The following is a 23903-nucleotide window of genomic DNA, read 5'->3' on the forward strand; positions in this document are numbered from 1 at the left end:
AAGCCTCTAATCATGGAGGCGATTGGTGGTACAAGGTGCCACCCTGCTGGTGGGACAACATATGGTTCACCCAGTGAGGACAACCACAGACCCCACTGTGGTAAACAGGGCATGGGCCACAAAGCATATCGCTGACATAGTTGCGGCACCCACCGGTTCCCCAGTTGACATTGATGGGTGGTAAGGTTAGAAGCTCCCCATATAACAGTGCCACTCTCTGATGGGGACAGGGGTGCAGTGTGTACGGCAACAATTGAGAGGACCAGCTGAGGGGTGGGGATGACGTTGGGAGAAAAATGTTGAGGGTGGCACTGAAGTACAACTCGGGTTCATCAAGTGATCTGGTGACATTGGATGGGCAAGGGTATACTCATTTTGGTAACATGTCATTTTCTTTCCCTGCAGAGATTGAAATTCGGAGTACAGCCATTCATGCTTGCTATCTACCTGGCCGCAGCTGCCGTTGCGGATGCATGGAGACTAGAACAGCAGAGCATACTCAGGTCAGACCCTGCACAAGATCAGCCTGCCCCAGAAGAGCAAAGGCCAGTCAGTGAGGCTCAACTGCCGGCCGTTCACCGGCCAAGGAGCAGGTGCAAAGGAGACGCCTCATCAGGTCACGTATATACTGCCAGCATCTGTCCTTTGAGGAGCTACTGGATCGCCTGTGCCGCCAAAGACTTTGGCTAACCAGTGAGAACATGTGCCACCTGTGCCAGATAGTGGCGCACCTGGCAACATGGGGGTTTGGAGGAGGACACTTGCTCCCAGAGGCCATCAAGGTAATCGTCGCTTTGAACTTTTATGCCTCTGGGTCTTTCCAGGGGCCGAGTTACACACAGAGGTACGTTGGCTGTCAAGGGGTCAAAGAACAAAGAAAAGTACAGCACAGGAACAGGTTCTTCGGCCCTCCAAGCCTGCGCCAGGGTCAGGTGCCTGTCAGGTCCTTATGCAAAGAGGTACGAAATCTACGCTTTTCTCCTTGAGAAATCATCTCCATTGGCCGATTTATTTGATGGTAATACTTGGATGCTAACTATTGCAGGCATCTTTTCAATTTCAAATTGCAAGGGAAGGATGATGGGCGGGATTCTCCCCTACCTGGCGGGGCGGGGGGGTCCCGGCGTAGCGGAGTGACGCCAACCACTCCGGCTCCGGGCCTCCCCAAAGTGCGGAATTCTCCGCACCTTTAGGGGCTAGGCCCGCGCTGGAGTGGTTTCCGTTCCCTGGCGTCGGGGCTGGCCGAAAGGCCTTCGCCCAGTCCGCGCATGCGCCGGTGCATCAACGATGACTGACGTCACCACCGGTGCATGCGTGGTAGGAGGGTCTCTTCCGCCTCTGCCATGTTGGAGGCCGTGGCGGAAGAAAAAGAGTGCCCCCACGGCACAGGCCCGCCCGCCGATCGGTGGGCCCCAATCGCGGACCAGGCCACAGTAGGGGCACTCCCCCGGATCCGATCGCCCCAGGACCCCGGGGGCCCGCTCGCGCCGCCAATCCCGCCGGCACAAGAGGTGCTCCAATTCCTGCCGGCGGGAGAGGCCTGTCAGCAGCGGGACTTCGGCCCATCGCGGGCTGGAGAATCGCCGTGGAGGGCACGCCGATCGGCGCAGGGGCTGCCGATCGGCGGGGCGTGATTCCCGCTCCCGCTGATTCCCGGGTGGCGGAGAATTCCGGCCACGGCGGGGTCGGGATTTACGCCGGCCCTGGGCGATTCCCCAACCCTGCGGGGGGGTCGGAGAATTACGTCCATGATTGCTTTCAGCACTGTGAAGAAACAGCCATTTAAGTATGGCACCAGGATCTTCAAACCCTCCAATTGATGGTGGGTAGATGAATCAGTTCCTGGCCTACAGGTGATTTGGCCCAATACTCGCTTATGCATAATTAATTAGCTTTTAAGCATAGTGTCAGGCTTGAGTTTCCATCATTCTGGGAAGATTAGTTCCAGGGATGAGGGATTGACAGCTCCTGGATCACATCAAATAGAGTTAAGTGCTTTCTGTTAGTTTTGCTGCTGACTACTTCAAAGTAACCATATGTGAAGGAAGTTGAATGAAAAGCACTTAACTCTATCCGCAAATCTGCAAATTCTGCCACCGGGATCTATTTTCCTGGTCCTCCAACTTTGCTCGCAGAGTCTTACACATGTCCCCCAGGATTGGCATCTCCACCTCAAACTGATCGTTTGATCATTCTGGTCAGACACCACCTTCTCCATCTCCTGGATCGTTACCCCTGCACCTCGAGTCTCTTCTCCACCTATTGCAAGGTCCTTAGAAGAGGTGCCACTGCCCCCTCAATTGCCTTCAACCAGTCATTCTGCAATTCCTTACACTGCCGCCAAAATTCGACCATAATGAAGCTCATCAACTGCTCCATTTACATCTTTTCAGTCAACGGTAAGCTTCCCCCTCTGCCATTTTTATAATTGTTGCTGCGCCATGAGTCTCCTCCAACTCTTTAGCCAGGACTCTCACGATCCTCTGTCAAGTTTGGTAACCCGCAGACATGTCCATCCGGAGAGGAACTTATCCTCTCCACTCTCCGCACAACTTTCCGCCGAAATTCCCCAAAGTTCAGGTAAAAGGGAACAAAGCTAACGCCCTCAAGCAGGAGCCGCCTTGTGTGTGACCATCACTCCGTGGCTTCCACCAGACGTCTCTTATGTGGGACTTTGTAAAAAGCCTTCTGAGCATCCAAATAAACCACATCAACTGGCTCCCCCTCAGTTCATCATAATGGGAGGATGACAGGGCTCACAAGTAGTTGAATTGACTCCCATTGTTCCTGATTAGCGAACTCAGAACAGGCCAGAAATCAACATTGGGACATTCTAGTCTGTATGATTCAGCTCCATACCAATTTTACCAATTTAGCTACCAGGAAGGCTGCAAAACAAATCATAAAATAAACAACTCACCTTTTCATTTGTTCGTGTCCAAAAGCAGCCGGTTATAAACACCACTGCGATTGGTGGCGTCAGGTAGGAGGTGATGGATTGGATATATATGAAGAGCTGACCACCTTGGCTCATTTGCACCAGAGGAAGCCATAAAATAGATACTATCACCAGGACCAGCACAAACAGCCTGAAACAAATGGAAAATCACATTTAGCCATTGTATGGGAGCTTTACTTTTATTAAATTTGATTTCCTTGAGTATGCTGACTCTTCCTGGGATATGAACCCCATAGTATCTTGCCCAAGTAACAATTATTTGAGAGAGTAAGGTCATGGGTCGCAATGTGGTATTTGGGGTGGTGTGATACACTGACAAGCCTAATTTTGCCTTCATTTAACATTCACATGTATACTTTCCAGTAGGTCTCACTGGACGACAATGATGAGCAGGAATCCCAAATCCTTACAACCTGCAGTCGAAGGAGAAAAATCGCAAACATTCCCACTCCTAAAATAGTACAGCAGAAAGGCGGCCATTTGACCATTGAATCTGGGTCAACACTTTCAAAAACCAACCCAGTTAGTTCCACTTCCTGATGGGCTAAGTTCCCGACCGTGTAGTTGATCCGTGGTCTGAGCAGTCAGGAACCCGGCGTGGCGGCTGCGGACTGTCCAGCGCCGTCACAGTCAGCTGGGAGCCATGCTGCTGGCCGGTGGGGATACTGCGAGGTCTGGGGGGACTGGCAGGGGGTGGCCAGGGGGTGTTTCGTGGGGCCGTATTCCGCACACGGCCGATGCCATTCATAGGCCGTTTTTGGTGTAGGAGCTGGGAATTTTACCTGCCACTGCTGCTAGCCCCTCACCGGTCCCGGATTCGGTGAGGGCTTGCCGCTGATTTTGGCGTCATAAAACACCACAGTTCCCACAATGGCATTGGAACTTAGCCACAGAAATGAGGAATCCAGCCCCTTTAGCGGAATTCTCAGTTGGTGCCGGGACTGAATCGGTGGTGTTGTACAACAGCATAATTGGCGTCATTCCCAGAGCAATTTATCAACCATTAATAGGCTAGCGCCGGTGCCACGTGGAACACAACCGATTCCAATGAAAACTGGTGTCTGATTCTCCGGAATCGGGATTGACACTTGAGAGGCTGACAAGCTGAAGTTGCATATAAGCACTCCACGCACACACGAGGAGGAAACGGACACTGATGGGACCCCTCGCCCCGCAGCCTGAGACATGGAGCACCGGTCCGGGGATGACACTGACTTTCTGTCACAGCTGTCTCCAACACCTTCCACCATCCTGGAGACACTCACCTCGGTTAGGCACTTTAGTGAAGAGGCTCATGGGCACTCTGGTATGCACCATACATGTGAGTGGTACAACGGGTGGAGGTAGGAACCCCCAAGAGTTGGAAGACCGCCTGATCCCAGGGACGAGCTGTCATCCAGACGGGTTTCGGTCTTCTGGAAAGGGCGGTCCCATTGATAGTGGAGATGCAGTCGCAGAGCCAGGGACATGCAAGAGGGGATGTCGGGAACCATCCAGCGCCTGCAGGTGCAGGAGGTGGTGCCGACCATGCGTGCCATTCAGGCCAACACTGCACGGGTGGGATCTGCAGTGGAGGCCTTGAGAGCAAAGGTTTTGGCCATGGGTCAGGATGTCCAAGACATGAGGCCTTGGGCCCTATCACAGGCAGCCATATCATAAGGCAGCACAGTAGCATGGTGGTTAGCATAAATGCTTCACAGCTCCAGGGTCCCAGGTTCGGTTCCTGGCTGGGTCACTGTCTGTGCGGAGTCTGCACGTCCTCCCCGTGTGTGCGTGGGTTTCCTCCGGGTGCTCCGGTTTCCTCCCACAGTCCAAAGATGTGCGGGTTAGGTGGATTGGCCATGCTAAATTGCCCGTAGTGCCCTGAAAAGTAAGGTTGGGGGGGGGGGGGGTTGTTGGGTTACGGGTATAGCGTGGGTTTGAGTAGGGTGATCATTGTTCGGCACAACATCGAGGGCCGAAGGGCCTGTTCTGTGCTGTACTGTTCTATGTTCTATAAGGGCCACCTGAACATTGGCCAGAACGTGGCCGAGTCACCGCGAGTCATGGCTGGCAGCATCAGCGGCATTGCCCAGGCCAATGTGGCACAGACCCAGAGGGAGGTGGCGGGGTCACTGTTTAATGTGGCACACCCAGAAGGTGGTGACATAGTCGCAGAGATGTGGTGCAGTCCCAGAGGCAAGTAGTCCATTCCCTGTGATCCATGGCCATGAACATCGAGACATGGAGAACATCGGGTGTGGGCCCCCCCTCCCAAGGCTGGCAGCGGCAGGTGGTGGGGGAGCCTCAGGGGTTAGCTCCTGTCACACCGCTGTCCCATGGAGTAGACTGGGGGCCATCGGGCACCCTGAGGGAGGTGGAGGTGATGGGGCCCATGCCGGTGACTCCCGCAGGTGAGGTGCCAGAACAGCACTGCATCCCGGACACCCTTCCCGTCCCTGGCACATCTGTTGGACAGAGGGCAGAATAGGGCAACACCAGACCATCTGGGACACCCGGGGAGCAGTCGGGCCCACTCAGGCCCGGTCGCCCCAGAAAACCGCCACCAAAGGGGACCCAGATCACAGGCCGGGAATCGCAGCAAACAGTCTCAACTCCTGATTTACCACCTGGGGATCCACCTAGACGTAGCGTTAGGCCCCACAAGGCCAGAAAGGTAGACACCAGCTAAGTTGTCACGGGTGCAGACACAGTATAACGATAGGGTCTAGGGCACAAACCTGTGCATGTATGTTCACTTGTTCACATTAAACACCTGTTCACAATGTTACAACTTGCCTCGGTGCTCTGTCAGAAAGGTGTGAGGGGTGGGATAGGCTGGTCTGGGCTGGCCGTAGAGGGGGCAGGGGGGTGTATGGGTGGCCACCACTCGTGTCCTACCCCCATCCTCTCCAACCACCCCATACATACACAGTCCCCATCTCCGCCACCCCAAGGATTCAGCAGGGCATGTGATGGAATGGCCAGCTCGCATGCAGGGTTGTTCAGGAGGACAGTGGAAAGTGCTACCATGGGCAGGAGTTAGATGTTGTCAAATGATGTGGAGTACCAGAGCCTGTCCAAGAGCGGGCCGTCATCACCCTCCATCCCATGGACTGGACACACTGTTACTGCCAATCCAGGGCAGTATGCCCCTTTTATGGTATATAGGCATCAATTTTGCCAAAGACTCGAATATGTGATACTTCAAACAGCTTTTAAAAGTTCATGCATTGCACTGCCCTCATCGAACCTCTGTTACCTCATTAAAAACTCAATCAGGGGGGGGGAATCAAGTGATGTGACCATAGGAATGGATGCGTTTTTGTGAGCTCTGGATCCATTCATCTTTTAATTCTTTATTTTATACCAGTGCACATTCTATAATATCTTTTTTGGGGATATATGTCTTGCACTATGTCCCGGATGATCCTGGTTGGAGTTTAGTGGTTGTTATAACCCGCATGAGACTTGGGGGGGTTGGAGCAATCAGTCTCCCATGAATCTTGCCGAATACAAGCTCCCCCGCTAAGGAGGCTGGGAGCCTGAGGACATTCATGATTGAGATCTGTATAAAGTTGACCAGGTATGGAACCGACATGGCAGACACGACTGGGATCTGATGTATATTATAAATATAATTTCTTTGCAATAAACCAAGTTTTCTTTTGGCCATCTCAGTTCGGACTCGTTTGTGGCCTACTAAACTGGCAATGAGAATAAAACTGGATTACTGTCGATGCTGCTACACCATCGCCGCCATTTCACTGCTGGACTAAGGTTGGAGATTTTTTTTTTACAAATATTCCTGTGTTCGGAAGATTGGACGTGTTCGACATAAGCTTAGAGGATTAGAGGACACAGTATGCAGAACACATGCATTACTTTTTCTGGGCGAACACTATCACTGGTGTTGATTGACAGACAGTAATATTCTTGACTGCCTGTGGAGCTCATACTACTCATACTACTATCACTGGTGTTGATTGACAGACAGTAATATTCCTGACTGCCTATGGAGCTCATATTACTATCACTGGTGTTGATCGACAGACAGTAATATTCTTGACTGCCTATGGAGCTCATACTTATGGAGTGATAAAAAAAAAACCTTAAATGTCCTGCAGCTCCAGAGACTTTTTGAAAAAAACTGATGGTCCTAGTGGTGCTATACTTCAACCCAACACAACCTGTTATAGTACAGAGGTACCATTCTAATATGGTAGAGAGGAGCCCTGGAGAGTCCGTCACCGAGTATTTGACAAGGCTACAAAAATTAGCCGAATATTGTGAATATGGAACTTCCCTTTCCGAAATACTGCGCAACCGTTTGGTCTGTGGCATAAATAACACGCCTACTCAAAGAAAGTTGCTAGCCAAACCATCCCTAGACCTTCAGCAGGCCGTCCAGATTTCACTTTCGCGCAAAAGGGTGGAAAGGTAGCACAGTAGTTAGCACTGTTGCTTCGCAGCTCCAGCGTCCCAGGTTCGATTCCTGACTTGGGTCACTGTCTGTGCGGAATCTGCACGTTCTTCCCATGTCTGTGTGGATTTCCTCCGGGTGCTCTGGTTTCCTCCCACAGTCCAAAGGTGTGCAGGTTCGGTGGACTGGCAATGCTAAATTGCCCTTAGTGTCCAAAAAAGGTTAGGTGGGGTTACTGGGTTACAGGGCTAGGGTGGAGATGTGGGCTTAAATACGGTGCCCTTTCCAAGGACCGGTGCAGACGCGATGGGTGGAATGGCCTCCTTCTGCACTGTAACTTCTATGATTCTATGAAAAATACTAAGAAAGGAGTGCAAGAGGTCTAGGGGATAGACGTCAGCCCCCTCCCTGTGAGCCCCCCCCCCCCCCCCACCCCTGCCACCCCGCCCAAAGACTGAAACCTTGCCCTGGACTAAGTACCATAGGGGTCAGATCCATTGGTCAAGGGATAAAATGTCCCGTCGGGGTACCTCCACAGAGTCTGTAGAGGGACAGTCCTGGCATTGTGGGGCATGTGGATGCAGGAGCCGCAGAGAGTGCAATGCACGAGTCAGCCAGCAACCCCAGTACCCTGCCAGAGATAGGCGCTAACTGAGTGTTCGCACCGTCCAGCTGGACCAGCCAGAGGAGGAGCGCATGCAGCTGAATTGTATTGAAGCATCCCAAGTGGCTCCTTTCAAGATAACCAAGCAAGTTAATGGGCATCCATTAGACATGGAACTCAACACAAGAACTGCAGTTTCAGTTATTGGGAAACAGAACTTCGACAGGATAAAGATGGAGGTAGAGAAGTTCAATTGGTGGAACACCAAGGCACGATTAGCGATGTATACCAGAGAACCATGCGCCGTTGCTGGAACCAAAATGACCCCGGTGGTTTATGGGCAACAGTCAGTGCAACTTCCAGTTATCATAGTCAAGGGAGAAGGCCCCAATCTGCGTTTCTGCGATTGACTAAAACACCTGCAACTGGACTGGCAGCAAATTTTCCAAATGGTATCTGGGGGTCTATACAAAGTACTAGGAAAATATTCTGAAGTTTTCCAATCAGGACTGAGGAAAATAAAAGGGGCCATGGCAAAAATTCTGGTCGACTCGGACGCGCAACCAAGGTACTACAATGCTCACTTACGCTTTGTTCGCAAAAGTTGAGGCCAGACTTAGCCGACTTGAAGGAATTATTAGATCAGTACGCTTTGCTGATTGGGCGGCACCGGTGGTCCCAGTACTCAAACTGGATAAGACAGTCACACTCTGCGGGGCTATAAGCTGATGGTGAACAGGGCCTCCCGGTTGGATCATGACTCAATACCCACCATCGGGGATCTTTACACAAAATTGGCCAGTGGATAATCATTTACAAAGCTCGACTTGAGCCATGAGTACTTGCGGTAAGAATTAGACCCTGCCTCCCATAAAAGTCATTATAAATACCCATAGAGGCCCAGACGGGTACACCCGACCACCTCATATCAGTGCCAACGAAGAACCAGGCAACATGCCTCAATGACTACCATCCAGTGGCCTTGACTTCAGTTGTAATGAAGTGCTTTGAGAGGTTGGTCATGAAGCGCATCACCGCCATACTCCCAGAACGCATTGATCCACTGCAATTCGCATACCGTCGCAACCGGTCCACAGCAGACACCATCTCGCTGGCCCTACACTCATCCCGAGAGCATCTCGACAACAAGGACTCCGACATCAGACTCCTATTTATTGACTACAGCTCTGCCTTCAACACCATAATCCCAGCCAAGCTCATATCAAAGCTCAGGACTTGACTCCTCACTCTGCAACTGGATCCTCAACTTTCTGACCCACAGACCACAATCAGTCAGAATAAACACCAACACCTTCTCAATGCTGGAGCCCCGCAAGCTGCGTAAATAGCCCCCTACTATTCTCCCTGTACACACACAACTGCGTGGCAAAATTTGGTTCCAATTCCATCTACAAGTTTGGTGACAATATGATCATAGAGGGCCGGATCTTGAATAACGATGAGTCAGAATACAGGAGGGAGATAGAGAACCTAGTGGAATGGTGCAGCAACAACAATCTCTCCCTCAATGCCAGCAAAACTAAAGAGCTGGTCATTGACTTCAGGAAGCAAAGTGCTGTACACACCCCTGTCAGAATCAACGGGTCTAAGGTGGAGATGGTTAGCAGTTACAAATTCCTAGGAGTACACATCTTTACATAAATCCAGTTTAGAAATAAAAGTTGATTGCCCCACTTTCTCAATGCAATCCTCCAAATGTGGGATAGGATAAGATTCCGTTCTTGTAACTGCATTAACCTTTCTATAGTCCACACACAACTGTTGGGTACTGTCTGGTTTAGGTACCATCACTATGGGTGAGCTCCATTGGCTGCAACCCACTTCAATTATGCCATTTCTAAGCATACTCTCAATCTCTTTGTTAACCTGTGCCAATCTTAAAGGATTAAGTCTAGATGGATGTTGTTTGATTGGATCAGCATTTCCCACATCTACATCATGTATAGCCATTTTAGTACTTCCCAATTTAACCCCACAAACCTGCCCATGTGATATCAATAACTCTTTCAGGTCAGTCTGTTTTTCCTCTGGAATGTAACTCAACAATTTATTCCAATTTTTAAGAACATCCTCGTTTTCCAATTTAATTTGAGGTATGTCAAATTCACAGTCATGTGGATTTGGTTCTTCACTTTGAGTTAGAATCATTAAAACCTCCTTTTTCTCTCCTTCCCTTTCAAAGTACCTTTTAAGCATATTCACATGACACCCTCAGTGAGTTTTCATTTTATCTGGCGTTTTTAAACCACATAATTCACCTCACTTAATTTTCTTTCAATCTGATAAGGTCCACAAAACCTTGCTTTTAAAGGTTCACCTGCCACTGGTAACAACACTAAAACTCTATCTCCACTGGCAAAACTACGAACATTGGATTTCTTGTCCGCTACCCGTTTCATCACATTTTGTGAAACTTTTAAATGTTGTCCAGCCAATTCATCTGCTCGATTTAATCGTTCCCTAAAATTTGACACGTAATCCAATAATGTAATTTCCGATTTCTCATTCATCAATTTGTCCTGAATCAATTTAAGTGGTCCTCCTATCTCATGACCAAAAATTAGTTCAAAAGGACTGAATTTGGTTGATTCATTAGGTGCATTCCTAATTGCAAACAGTACAAATTGAATTTCTTTATCTCAATCCTCTGGATAATCATGAGAATAATGTCTTGAATGTCTGATGCCACCTTTCTAATGCTCCCTGCGATTCTAGATGGTATGCAGTTGATTTAAATTGTTTTATTCCTAAGCTAGCCATAACTTCTTTGAATAACTTTGAAATAAAATTCGATCCTTGATCAGATTGTATTTCTGTGGGTAGTCCATATGTAGTAAAGAATTTAGGTAACTCCTCCACAATCTTTTTAGCTGTAATATTACATACGGGAATGGCCTCTGGAAACCTAGTGGACACATCCATTATAGTCAAAAGATATTGATTCCCACTTTTCGTTTTAGGAAGCGGTCAATTAATTGCGGTCAACACAATCAATTAGGACCCTTGTAAAAAGTTCCTCAAATGCTGGAATGGGTATTAAGGGCACTGGTTTTATCACCACTTGAGATTTCCCCATCACTTGACATGTGTGACATGATAGACAAAATTTAACTATATCTTTATCGATAAAATATTTTTGGATTTTAGCTTGAGTTTTCCTTATTCCCAAATGACCTCCCAAATCAACCTCATGTGCAAATCGCAACACCTCCTTTCTATACCCTACCGACAATACTACTTGATGAACATCTGCCCACTTTTCATCTGCCTGCATATGTAAAGGTCTCCATTTTCTCATCAAGACATCACTTTTACGATAATAACACTCTTGGTATACACTCAGATTCCTCTTCTGTATATGCTTTCTGATACATCCGTTTTATTTCTACATTTTTCTGTTGTAACTCCACCAATTTTCCTGATCTAAAAATATCCGCCTCATCCTCCACCTGTTCTTGTTCTTTTTCAACCATCTGATCAAAAATCATTTCTGATAATTGCACTTCACCTTTATCTTAATTCTCTGATTTATCCTCTTGTCTTAACCTGTGGATTTGCAACCTTGTTACTACACAATCCAGAAAAATCCCAGGATATTCGTCCTTCAACACTTCAGTTGTCTGATTTTCCACTGGCTTATCAACCACAGTTGGCATCACTCCCACCTGCGATCCAGCTATATCATTACCCAAGATAAACTGTATTCCTGGACAAGATAGTTTCTCTATTACTCCTACAACTACTTCACTACTCTACACTAGACTTTCCAAACTTACCTTATACAATGGAACACTACTCCTCTCACCCCAAATTCCACATATTGCCATCTTTTCTGGTGACATTCTTCCCAAACTACATAACTCCTCATCTCGTACCACTAAAGATTGACTCACTCCCATATCTCTTAAAATTGTGACTTCTGTACCTGCTCCTCCTGATACACGAGTAAACTTTACCCACACAATTAAATTCTTTAAAGAGATCTGGCACCTTCTTATCAATCACCCATTGATGAAGCTGTACAATCTTTTGCACCTCCTTCGCTTCACTTGGACTTTCCTTTACCACTTTAACAAACTCCACTGTTTTATCCTGTTTTACCACATCAGCCTTCCCAGTGCTTTTCTTCAATCACCAACACTGTGACTTTACATGGCCTAGTTTATTACAGTGAAAACATTTGAAATTTTAAATTTCTTTTCCACCCTCCTGGATTTATTTATTAATCTGAGGTACACTCTCTTTATTGTCTCTCATCAGATCACCTTTACCTTTACCACTTGAGCATTTCTCAATGTCCCTAGTTTCTATCCCTCACAGGCTGAAACTGATGTCGGATACCAAACTTTGATTTATGAACTAATTCATAATCAGCTGCCATTTCTGCTGCTAATCTCGCAGTTTTAACCCTCGGCTCTTCCACATGAGTTCTCACTACATCAGGAATTGAATTTTTAAACTTCTCCAAAAGTATAATTTCTCTGAGAGCTTCATACATTTGGTCTATTTTCAAAGCCCTTATCCACCAATCAAAATCACTCTGTTTGAGCCTTTCAAACGCCATGTATGTTTGACCAAATTCTTTCCTTAAATTTCTAAACCTTTGTCTGTAGGCTTCAGGCACTAGTTCATATGCACCGAAGATGGATGTTTTCACCTCCTCATACGTCCCAGATACGAACATTTCTTAAAGTGACATTCTCATGACACAGCCCAGTCCATCATACGAACCTTCCTACCATCCATTGACTCCATTTACACCTCCCGCTGCCTGGGGAAAGTGGGTAGCATAATCAAAGACCCCTCCCACCCGCCTTACTCTCTCTTCTAACTTCTTCCATTGGGTGGGAGATACAAAAGTCTGAGAACACACACAAACAGTCTCAAAAACAGCTTCTTCCCCGCTGTTACTAGACTCCTAAACAACCCTCTTATGGACTGACGTCATTAACACTACACCCGTGTATGCTTCACCCGATGCTGGTGTTTATGTAGTTACATTGTGTACCTTGTGTTGCCCTATTATGTATTTTTGTCTATTTCCTTTTCTTTTCATGTACTTAACGATTTGTACCTCGGTACACGTGACAATAAACAAAATCCAGTCTCTCTCCTGAGTTCCATATCTACATCCTTATTCTCTTGGGTAAAGACAGCTATGAAATATTCATTCAACACCCTACCAATTTCCTCTGGCTCCACCCACAGATTTCCTCGTTGGTCCCCAACGGGCCCTACACTTTCCCTGGTTATCCTCTTCCCATTTATATCCTTATAGAATATCTTGGGATTTTCTCTACTTTTACCAGCCAGCGCTTTCTCATATCCTCTTTGCTTTCTTAATTTCTTTCTTAAGCAGGGCAGCACGGTAGCCTTGTGGATAGCACGATTGCTTCACAGCTCCAGGGTCACAGGTTCGATTCCAGCTTGGGCCACTGTCTGTGTGGAGTCTGCACATCCTCCCCGTGTGTGCGTGGGTTTCCTCCGGGTGCTCCGGTTTCCTCCCACAGTCCAAAGATGTGCAGGTTAGGTGGATTGGCCATGATAAATCCCCCCCACACAAATGCCGGGACTCTCTCTTCCCCCCCCCCCCCCACACAAACGCCGGGACTCTCTCTCCTCCCCCCCACCACACAAACGCCGGGACTCTCTCTCTCCCCCCCCACCCAAATGCCGGGACTCTCTCTCTCTCACCCCCCCCCCAACACAAACGCCGGGACTCTCTCTCTCCCCCCCCAAATGCCCGGACTCTCTCTCTCTCTCTCTCTCTCTTCCCCTCCCCCCACACGAACGCCGGGACTCTCTCTCTCTCCCCCTCCCCCACACAAACGCCGGGACTCTCCCTCCCCCCCCACCACACAAACACCGGGACACTCTCTCTCTCCCCCACCTACACAAACGCCGGGACTCTCTCTCTCTCTCTCCCCCCCCCACACAAACGCCGGGACTCTCTCTCTCTCTCTCTCTCCCCCCCCCCCCCCCACACAATCGCCGGGACTCTCTCTCTTCCACCCCCCCAATACGCGTCAGTTTCACCCGCTGCGGAAGTGGCGAGTCCTGACGTTTGTGTGGTGTGGGAGGGACAGAGAGAGAATCCCGGCGTTTGGGGGGGGAGAGAGAGTGACCCGGCATTTGTGAGGGGGGGGGGGGGAGAGAGTCCCGGCGTTTGTGGGGGGGGGGGGGAGAGACAGAGAGTCCCGGCGTTTGGGGGGGGGGGGAGAGAGAGAGAGAGAGAGTCTCGGCGTTTGGGGGGTGGGGAAGAGAGAGAGAGAGTCCCGGCATTTGTGTGGGGGGGGGGGGGGGAGAGAGAGAGAGAGAGTCCCGGTGTTTGTGGGGGGGGGGGAAGAGAGAGAGGCCGGCATTTGTGTGGGGAGGGAAGAGAGAGTCCCGGCGTTTGTGTGGGGGGGGGAGAGAGAGTCCCGGCGTTTGTGTGGGGGGGGAGAGATAGTCCCGGCGTTTGTGTGGGGGGGGGGGGAGAGAGAGAGTCCCGGCGTTTGTGTGGGGGGGGGGGGGAGAGAGTCCCGGCGTTTGTGTGGGGGGGGGAGAGAGTCCCGGCTTTTGTGTGGGGGGGGAGAGAGAGTCCCGGCGTTTGTGTGGGGGGGGGGAGAGAGAGAGTCCCGGCGTTTGTGTGGGGGTGGGTAAGAGAGAGTCCCGGCGTTTGTGTGGGGGGGAGAGAGAGAGAGAATCCCAGCGTTTGTGTGGGGGGGGGGAAGAGAGAGAAAGAGAGAGAGTCCCGGCATTTGGGGGGGGGGGGGGGAGAGAGAGAGAGAGTCCCGGCGTTTGTGTGGGGGGGGGGGGGGGGGAGAGTGAGAGTGCCAGCGTTTGTGTGGGGGGGGGGGAGAGAGAGAGAGTACCGGCGTTTGTGTGGTGGGGGGGGGGGGGGGAGGAGAGAGAGTCCCGGCGTTTGTGTGGGGGGGGGGAAGAGAGAGTCCCGGCATTTGTGTGGGGGGGGGGGGGGGGAGAGAGAGAGTCCCGGCGTTTTGTGTGGGGGGGGGGAGAGAGAGAGTCCCGGCGTTTGTCTGGGGGGGAGAGAGAGAGAGTCCCGGCGTTTGTGTGGGGGGGGGGGGGAGAGAGAGAGAGAGAGTCCCAGTGTTTGTGTGGGGGGGGGGGAAGAGAGAGAAAGAGAGAGAGTCCCGGCATTTGAGGGGGGGGGGGGAGAGAGAGAGAGAGAGTCCCGGCGTTTGTGTGGAGGGGGGGAGAGTGAGAGTCCCGGCGTTTGTGTGGGGGGGGGGAGAGAGAGAGAGTCTCGGCGTTTGTGTGGTGGGGGGGGGGAGGAGAGAGAGTCCCGGCGTTTGTGTGGGGGAGGGAAGAGAGAGTCCCGGCGTTTGTGTGGGGGGGGGGGAAGAGAGAGTCCCGGCGTTTGTGTGGGGGGGGGGAGAGAGAGAGTCCCGGCGTTTGTGTGGGGGGGGGGAGAGAGAGAGTCCCGGCGTTTGTGGGTGGGGGGGTCGGGGGGAGAGAGAGTCCCGGCGTTTGTGTGGGGGGGGGGGGAGAGAGAGTCCCGGCGTTTGTGTTGGGGGGGGGAGAGAGAGAGTCCCGGCGTTTGTGTGGGGGGGGGACACTCTTCCCCCCCCACACAAACGCTGGGACTCTCTCCCCCCCTACACAAACGCCAGGACTCTCTCTCTTCCCCCCCCCCACACAAACACCGGGACTCTCTCCCCCCCCCCACACAAACGGTGGGACTCTCTCTCCCCACCCCCACACAAACGCTGGGACTCTCTCTCTCCCCCCCACACAAACGCCGGGACTCTCTCTCTCTCCCTCCCCCCCCCCACAAACGCCGGGACTCTCTTCTCCCCCACCCCCCCCACAAACGCCGGTACTCACTCCCCACCACCACCCCACAAACGCCGGTACTCTCTCTCCCCACCACCACCCCACAAACGCCGGGTACTCTCTCTCCCCACCACCACCCCACAAACGCCGGTACTCTCTCTCCCCACCACCACCCCACCCCCCACACAAACGCCGGTACTCTCCTCCTCCCCCCCCCTGCACTCGATATTGGTAACTGAACGGCGTCAACCATCATCAATGGTTGATGCCATTAGAAACCTACTGTGATTTTCGCCAACGTGACCCTTGGCTACGTCGGCGGGACTTCGGCCCATTAGGGCTGGAGATTTGTTGACAGTAAAAATTAAATGAAATCCCGCCGGCGCCAGCTGTTCTCAGAGGCTGCCGGCGGGATTTGCACAACGCCGGTTTTTGGCCGCTCGGAGAATTCAAAACCGGGCGGGAGCGGGAATAACGCCACCGCCGGCCAATTCTCCGACCCTGCATGGGGTCGGAGAATTTCGCCCCATGTCTCTAAAACTCTTGCCTGTGACACTTTCTGCAATCTATATGCTCCTAAGTACATCCAACTGCTGCTCCAATTGATCCATGTGGTTTGTGAGGAGTTGCAATTGGGTACATTTCCTGCAGATGTAGTTATCCGGAATGCTGAAAGCATCACAGATCTCCCACATCTCACAGGTGAAGCACTTTACACCACCGACTGACATTTCTGGAGCTAATTAATGAATTTAAAATAAATACTTATTAAATTAAGTTAAAATTACTATATGATCCCTAACGCTGGATTTTTGGATAAATATTAAATGATAAATATGCTAATCTCCACCCTCTTGTTTAGTTACCCCACTACTTAGTTAATTAATTAGTTTTAATCAGATTTTCAACTTTTTAAATTTCGTATTTAGTGAAAATTCCCTACCAGCCAATCATGTCACAGCTTTACTGTGATGTTACTTTTTCAGATTTTTTTTTCAGCTTCAGTGGAATCCCCGATATGCATCGCTCCACCCTCCTAGCCTGCTCTCTGGAGACGAGGCCGCAAATTAAGTTACTTTATACTCACCACTCCAATTCTCTGGCCTCGGAGACTGCTCCCTGGAGACTAGGCCGCAAATCCCCAAGGTAAGTTACTTTACACTCACCACTTCACCCTCCGAGACTGCTCCCTGGAAACTAGGCCATGAATCCCCAAGGTAAGTTACTTTATACTCACCCACCCTCCGAGACTGCTCCTTGGAAACTAGGCCATCAATCCCCAAGGTAAGTTACTTTATACTCACCGCTCCACCCTCCGAGACGGCTCCCTGTAGATTAGATGGCATCTTTTATCTTGCATGTTAATGGCCGTTAGCTGTTAATGGAAGGGGCAGTTCTGTTGAGAGGGGGAGGGGTTGCAAAGGGTTTTTTTTTTGTTTAGTTAGGGTTTGTTGAGGATGTTGATACATGGTTTGTTGTGTTGATTGTTACTTTGAATATTTTGTATAAATTGTTAAAAACAACTCTGCTTACAGATGGACACGAGAGGGTAAGGAGTTCAGTTTTGCCTTTCTCACCTGTCTGTAACACTACTAAGTAGCTTTGATTCGGCGTTGCATAAATCTGTTATTTTTGTGGGATATAGAAGATATCTGTCTCCCTACCTCTGCTCTTCCTCTGTTATAAGACTGGCTCTTATATGTATGAGTGAACTTAATTGGATTTTGTGTTTAATTTTTCACTGGGCTGTGTTGACCAGTGGTGCTGAATGGTTATTGTAACTTTGTTTTGTGCCAACTTGTGATATAAGTTAACTCTTAATGCAGGGACCAGCTCCTATGATTTTTCATTGACCAGTCACAGAAATTCCCAAGAGCACGATAGAGAAAACTTGGTTTTATCATTCTCATGTCAGCAGTGCTCAGTATTTACTTGACATCTTCCAACAGAAATGTAGCTACAATCAGTGTGCCAACAGGTTCATCAGGCTACACTTGTAGCGACACTTGGGCTTCCATTCTCCTTTTCCTAAATATTACCAAATTATCTCATTTTCCAAAGGTTTATGGAAGATGCTTAATGAAGAGAAAAATAAGTGTTTTTTAAGACTTTAATAAAAAAACTTTACCCATATACCATAATCATGCTCCCTTTAAAATTAACTAGGGACAATTCTCATAGGCTGATTGGAGTTTCTAGTTCATTTGTGGGGCCTGCCAGAACTAGGGAAGCTGCCTGGGGGAGTCTTCCAGAGGCATGGGCCAGTGCCCCATACTGGCTTAGTGGCCTACCCCAGCTGCCTAGCCACAGCAGCAGCCACAGGCTATAATAGTGGCCCAGCTGTTGAGGCCATTTTTAAGTTGTGGAGAGGATATGTCAAGATGAAGGCACCTGTCACTCTCTCTTAGCTGCTCGTTTGGAACTGGAGGGCCTCATATTTGCCGTCCAGCTTCGAGGACACACCTATTGCGTGGCACCACCATCCTCTGGCCACTAATTGGCAGCATCAGGGAAGTTACTTTCTGTTTGACTCTACAAACGTATGCTGGATTACTCATGGCCCTCACAAAACTAACGATGAGAATGGGATTCAAATCCATGCATTCACATCACAATGGATTGTCCAGGCATGACCAAAATGAAAATGTTGGTGATAGAACCATCAATTCAGCGAACACGTGTAGTTGGATCTGAACAGAGGCTTTAATACGCTTACAACAGAGCCAGCCTATTCGTCGTTGAACTCCAGATGAAATGGCAGGCTGGCTCTAAGGCACTGATCTTTATACATCGGTCCCAGTGGGAGGCGTCCTGGGCGGAGCCAAGGAAGGAACCCAGTACAAACTCTCGCGTACTCCCAGAGCGAACTCCCCCTGGTGGTCGGATAGTGCAACTGCACTTACATTGGTGGATAGTGAACATATATACACAGAGTTATATTGGCAACTATATACAGCATTGATCTTACAACGGGTAGATAACGAACATATATACATGGAGTGATATTGGCAACTATATATAGTGTGAATCACATTCACCACAGTTGTCACGGAGTTAAGTCTGGTGGCCGGGCCTCGACACCGACATTAAGAAGATGGCCCAACACTGCTCCATTTGTCAAGAGAATCAGAAGCTTCCGCCGGCTGCACCCCTGCATCACTGGGAATTGCCAAGGCGGTCTTGGGCGTGCTTGCATGCAGATTTTGCCGGCCCTCTTCAAGGATCCATGGGCCCATCGGGAGACTAAGTCCCGACGCCGGAGTGAAAACCGGAGTGTTTCACTCCGGCGTCGGATGCCGCTCCCAGGCCCCTATTCTCCCGCCCCAGGGGGCTACGAGCGGCGCTGCGTCATTTACGCACGCCGGGCCTTGGCGCGCATAAAAGAGGCGCCGCGTAAATTATGCAGCCAACACCGTGTAAATGACACCACCCGTTCATGCGCATGTTGGCCGGCGCCAGCCCGTGCATGCGCGGTTGCCGTCCTCCCCGCGGCCGCCCCGCAAGAAGATGTCAGATGGATCTTGCAGGGTAGCGGAGGAAAGGAGGTCCTCCTTCAGAGAGACCGGCCCGCCGATCGGTGGGCACCGATTGCGGGCCAGACCCCTTTTGAGACCCCCCCCCCGGTGCAAGAACCCCCCTCCACCCCCCCCCCCACAGGCCGCCTCCCCAGCGTTCCCGCGCTGTTCCCGCCGGCAGCGACCAGGTGTGGGCGGCGGCGGCGGGAACCCGTCATGTTGGGCAGGCCGCTCTTCCTGATCCATAGACACTAGACTGGCTTGGTATTTTTTAATAGGACCACTCCCAAGCGGTGACTGGGGTAGTTCCTGTGGAACTCAATGGGCCGCAGACTTCGTACCCATCTCAGTGTGGCTTTCCCAGACATTGGCGCGAAAATACACCAAAATCAGGAACGGCAGGGGCATGGGCCTTTGACATCAGCCAATCCACCAGTTTGCGTCCGGAGACCTGGGCTAGGATTCTCCGATCCCGCGCCGGGTCAGAGAATCGGCGCGGGGTGGGGGGGCGTATGCCGCCATGCCGCTCTGATGCCGGGCCGCCAATTCTCCAGCGACCGGATATTCGGCACCAATTGCGATTCGACGATTCTCCGCGCATCGACGGGCTGAGTGCCGGCCGAGTTCCACCGAGTCCTGCCAGCGTCATTTGTGTATGGTCCTACCCAGCGGGACCTCGCCATTCTGGCTGTAGGGACCGTCCTGGTGGGGGGGCAGGGGGAGCCAACACCACAGGGGGCCTCCACAGTGGCCATTCCAGGGGCGCCTATGTTCCTCCGCACCGGGCACCTGTAGGGCTCCGCCATATTGCCCAGAGGCCGGCGCGGAGACAGCCGTGGCGCGCTTTAGCACACCGCCACTGCCGTAGTGGGCCGGCTTTCAGCGCCAGAGCAGCGCACAGCACTCCGGCGCCATTCTAACACCTTAGGAAGGGGTGAATGCCTGGGCCTGGAGGCCCATTGACGCCAGCGACACTCATGCCGGTTTTGACGCCGGCGTCAACACTTGGCCGGAATTTCGGAGAATCCGGCCCTAGTGTATGTTTGAAATTTTGGTGGTGGTGCACAGTGAGTCCCCATCATTACCTTTCGACCAACGGGCCCAATCTCTTACCAGGTGCAAGCCCAAGGTCGTATTCAATGCAAGCATTTAGACCTCATTCAGTTCAGAAGGCCTGTCTCTTCCACAGATTCCCTGTCCCCAGAGATCACTTCTGCAGCCACAGCAACTACTGGATTCGGACACAGTGGATGTTCATCGTCGAGATCTCCCTCTGGCGCCGCACCCACAGCCTGTTCGGATCATTAAAGAACCCCATGGATATATGGACGCTGAGGTGACAGAGGTTCCTGACTCCAACTTCACAGGATGCCTCCGAGAGGAAGTCCTCGGTTCTACGGCTGGCGTACTTGCAGCCGTTACACCATTCATCTTGGAAGCGGCATTCGCCTTCTTGATATACACCGCCTGATCCAGTGCCTCGTGCAATTGAAGCCCAGCCTGCAGTAAAACGAGTCTGACACCCTTCTTCGTCAGGGTCTTTGGCAGATTCCTCAGATCTTTGGCGGGGGGGGGGGGAGAGAGATGTTCTGACATACCTGAATCCTATTGGCTAGGCACAATTGGTTATCCCATGCTGTGGTCTTTTTGGGGAGTATGAGGTCCCACAATGAGGGGGGGGGGGGGGGGGGGGTGGAGAAATAATTTTCAGTTGAACCTATATAAATAGAACTGGCCAGTGTGGTACCGGTTGGTGAAGGAAGCAATGGTGAACCACTGTTGCTGTGTACATATCATTGTAAATAAAGGTACTTTCTGTTTGACTCTACAAACTCATGCTGGATTCTTTGTGGCCCTCAAAACCCTGACATCATGGCTCCAATCAAAATGCCATATTCTGTCCCATGTGTTGAAGTACATTGGCTCCTGCTTAGGCCATGCTTTGGTTTTAAAATTCTCATCCTTGATTTCACATGCCTCAATTACCTTTCTCCATCTCTGTAATTTCCTCCAGCCTTAAATCCTCCATTATACCTGCATACATTCAATTCTGGCCACTCATGTATCTCTGATTTGAATATCTTCAGCTGCCAAGACATTAAAACTCTGAAATTCCCTCCCTAAACTATTCTGCCTCTCTCCTTTCTTTCTTCTTTAAGACACTCCTTAAAGCCAACCTCTAACCAAACATTTGATAATTTGCTTCAATTATCTTCTTATGTGACTCAAATGCCAAATTGTGTTTTTAATATTTCTTTGAACCATTTTGCTACATTAAAAGCCCTATAGAAATAAAGTTGGTGCTGTGGTTGTTTACGCTGATATCTTATTGAGTCAGAATTAAATTTAAACTTTAGACTGGAGGCACAATTCTACAACTGCAACTTTCCTATAGTAACATTTGTTCAAAATAATACAAAGATGGAAAAATTCCACCCCCTCTATGTACCCACATAAAAAGTGCAGAAAATTACATTGCAGATACCGATTAGGAAAGCAAATTACAAAAAATACTTCAAGTTCAATATAACTCTTCTTTGGAACATGTGGACTCAAAACATTAACTGTTTCTCTCTTCAGAGTTGATGGCTAGACCTGCTGAATTTTTCCAGCAATTTCAGTTTTTAATTCAGATTTCCAACACCTGCAGTATTTTCACCTTTAGTGCAAGAGCATTCGAGTATAAGAATAAGGAACTCTTTGTACAAATGTACTGCGCTTTGGACCACATCTGGAGTATTGTGTGCAATTTTGCTTTTCATATTTAAGGAAGAATATACTTATGGAGTTGATACAGCAAAGGTTCACTTGATTGGTTCCTGGGGCTTCCTGGTTGAGAGGGCGTTTCCTGGGGTGAGAGGGTTGTTCTATGTTGAGAGGCTGAGTAAATTGACATTATACCATTTGGTATTTACGGAAATGAGAGATGATTTTATTAAGATGTGCAAGATTCTGAAGGGGCATGACATTGAGATATCGACTTTGATTCTCCGTTCCTGCTACAGTGAATGGAGATTTGGCTCAGCAGCAAATTTCCTTCCTCGCTGGCAGTGGTAAAGAGGCGGACTCACGACTGAGAATCCTGCCCATTGTTTCCTCTAGTTGGAGAATCTAGAATGCAGATTAGTCTCAGATTAAGGGACCAATCCTTTAGAATTGTGATTCAAAGAAATTTCTTCAATCAGAACATTGTGGATTTTTGGAATTCACCAGAAGGCTCTGGGTGTTCCATTACCCCACACAGACAGTGACCCAAGCTGGGAATCGAACCTGGAACCCTGGTGCTGTGAAGCAACAGTGCTAACCCTGTGCTACCGTGAATGGTGGAGAAAGTTCAAGGGGTCATTTAGTTTACTCAAACATCTATTCCGTACGTTTTTATTTAACCAAAAGGCAGTTGTTGTACTTCAATTTATTTTGAACTGGTCCAAAATAGGCGGCTCAGTATTTTCCTACCTGCCGACAACCATGAGTTCCCACTCAGAGCAGTGAGGTCTGATGTGGTGCCAGATGTCCATTGTAAATAACGTACTCGCACTGTTGAAAATTGATGTAAGCGAGGACATGAGGGCCGCGATCATTACTGACATCATCAGGCCTCGCAGTCCTGTAGCGGAACAGAATGAGTCCAGCTGAGCTTTGTACTATAATAGCAGTGACAGGGGATGATATATATGTACACACACTTCAAAACATTCTAAAAAATTAGTAACCCAGTAGCAAATGTTTGCTGCCCTTTATCCCATTTTACTATCAACCTCTAAAAGCTAAAGATTTGCTGCTCTCAGAATAAAAATGCAATGCCTCGCCCAATTGCTTGATTATTCCTGAAATGAAATACTCAAATATTACCATGTCTAAAGTTAAACTGGAAGGTGCAATGGCCTTGAAGTCAGTCCATTGATGGGAATCTCTCTGCCATCTACAAACATCTGGAACTCTAGCAAATAAAATGTACCCAAAATGTCAAAGCCAGCTCTTTCTTTTCATTCTTATGCAAACTTTCAGGAATTTCTGTTTCTTTATGAAATGAACCTGTGGTCACAATTGAGTTTGAGTACACACCAGACAACAGTGTACAACTTCTGTAATTGTGCATTAACCTACAGGTATAATCAGAGGGGCCATGAGGATGACTAATAGATGGTCTGGCATTGATCAATTGAACATTAATTGTTGAAAGGTTTCATTCAAATTACAAAGTGATTCAAGTAGTGAAAAAATACAAAACTCAGAACCAAAGAAAGACCAGTTACAGAGTGGTGGAAGTGTCCTGGACAGTATCGCAGAATTAAGCTATGATAGGGGCATGTGATTGAATGTCTGATCTTTATCCTGGATTTGGAGTAAAGAAAATACATGCAGGGCTTTTATAAAATGCAAGGCTGGAAAACCAAAAAGGAAAGATACTGATCACCAACACATTTAAGGATGGTCGTCCCTTTATATAGGATGATGAAGTCAACAGGAACACCTGGTTACAACAGTTGAAAGAAGAGGGAGAAAATGGTCCCTCACACGTGGGAAAAGGGGATCCCATAGGCTGGATCCATGAGCAAGCATTAAACAAATGATGTTACTGTCATTCCTGTTTATTTAATGCAACTGAATAACCAGAATTGGCCA

At 49.4% G+C, this 23903-nt stretch overlaps 1 protein-coding gene across 2 annotated transcripts in view; it reads right to left on the reverse strand.

Moving 5' to 3' along the window:
- LOC119978732 (sodium/myo-inositol cotransporter 2-like) overlaps positions 1-23903 on the reverse strand; it is a 265078-nt gene that overhangs the window by 65442 nt on the left and 175733 nt on the right. For both annotated transcript variants that reach the window (XM_038820565.1, XM_038820564.1), the window contains 2 exons: positions 22734-22884; positions 2921-3089 (listed from right to left, as the gene is read on the reverse strand). In XM_038820565.1, coding sequence (XP_038676493.1) covers positions 2921-3089; positions 22734-22884 — 320 coding nt within the window. The remainder of the gene's footprint in view (positions 1-2920; positions 3090-22733; positions 22885-23903) is intronic.

This window comes from Scyliorhinus canicula, chromosome 15 (assembly GCF_902713615.1).
Source record: "Scyliorhinus canicula chromosome 15, sScyCan1.1, whole genome shotgun sequence".
Taxonomy (NCBI): Eukaryota; Metazoa; Chordata; class Chondrichthyes; order Carcharhiniformes; family Scyliorhinidae; genus Scyliorhinus; species Scyliorhinus canicula.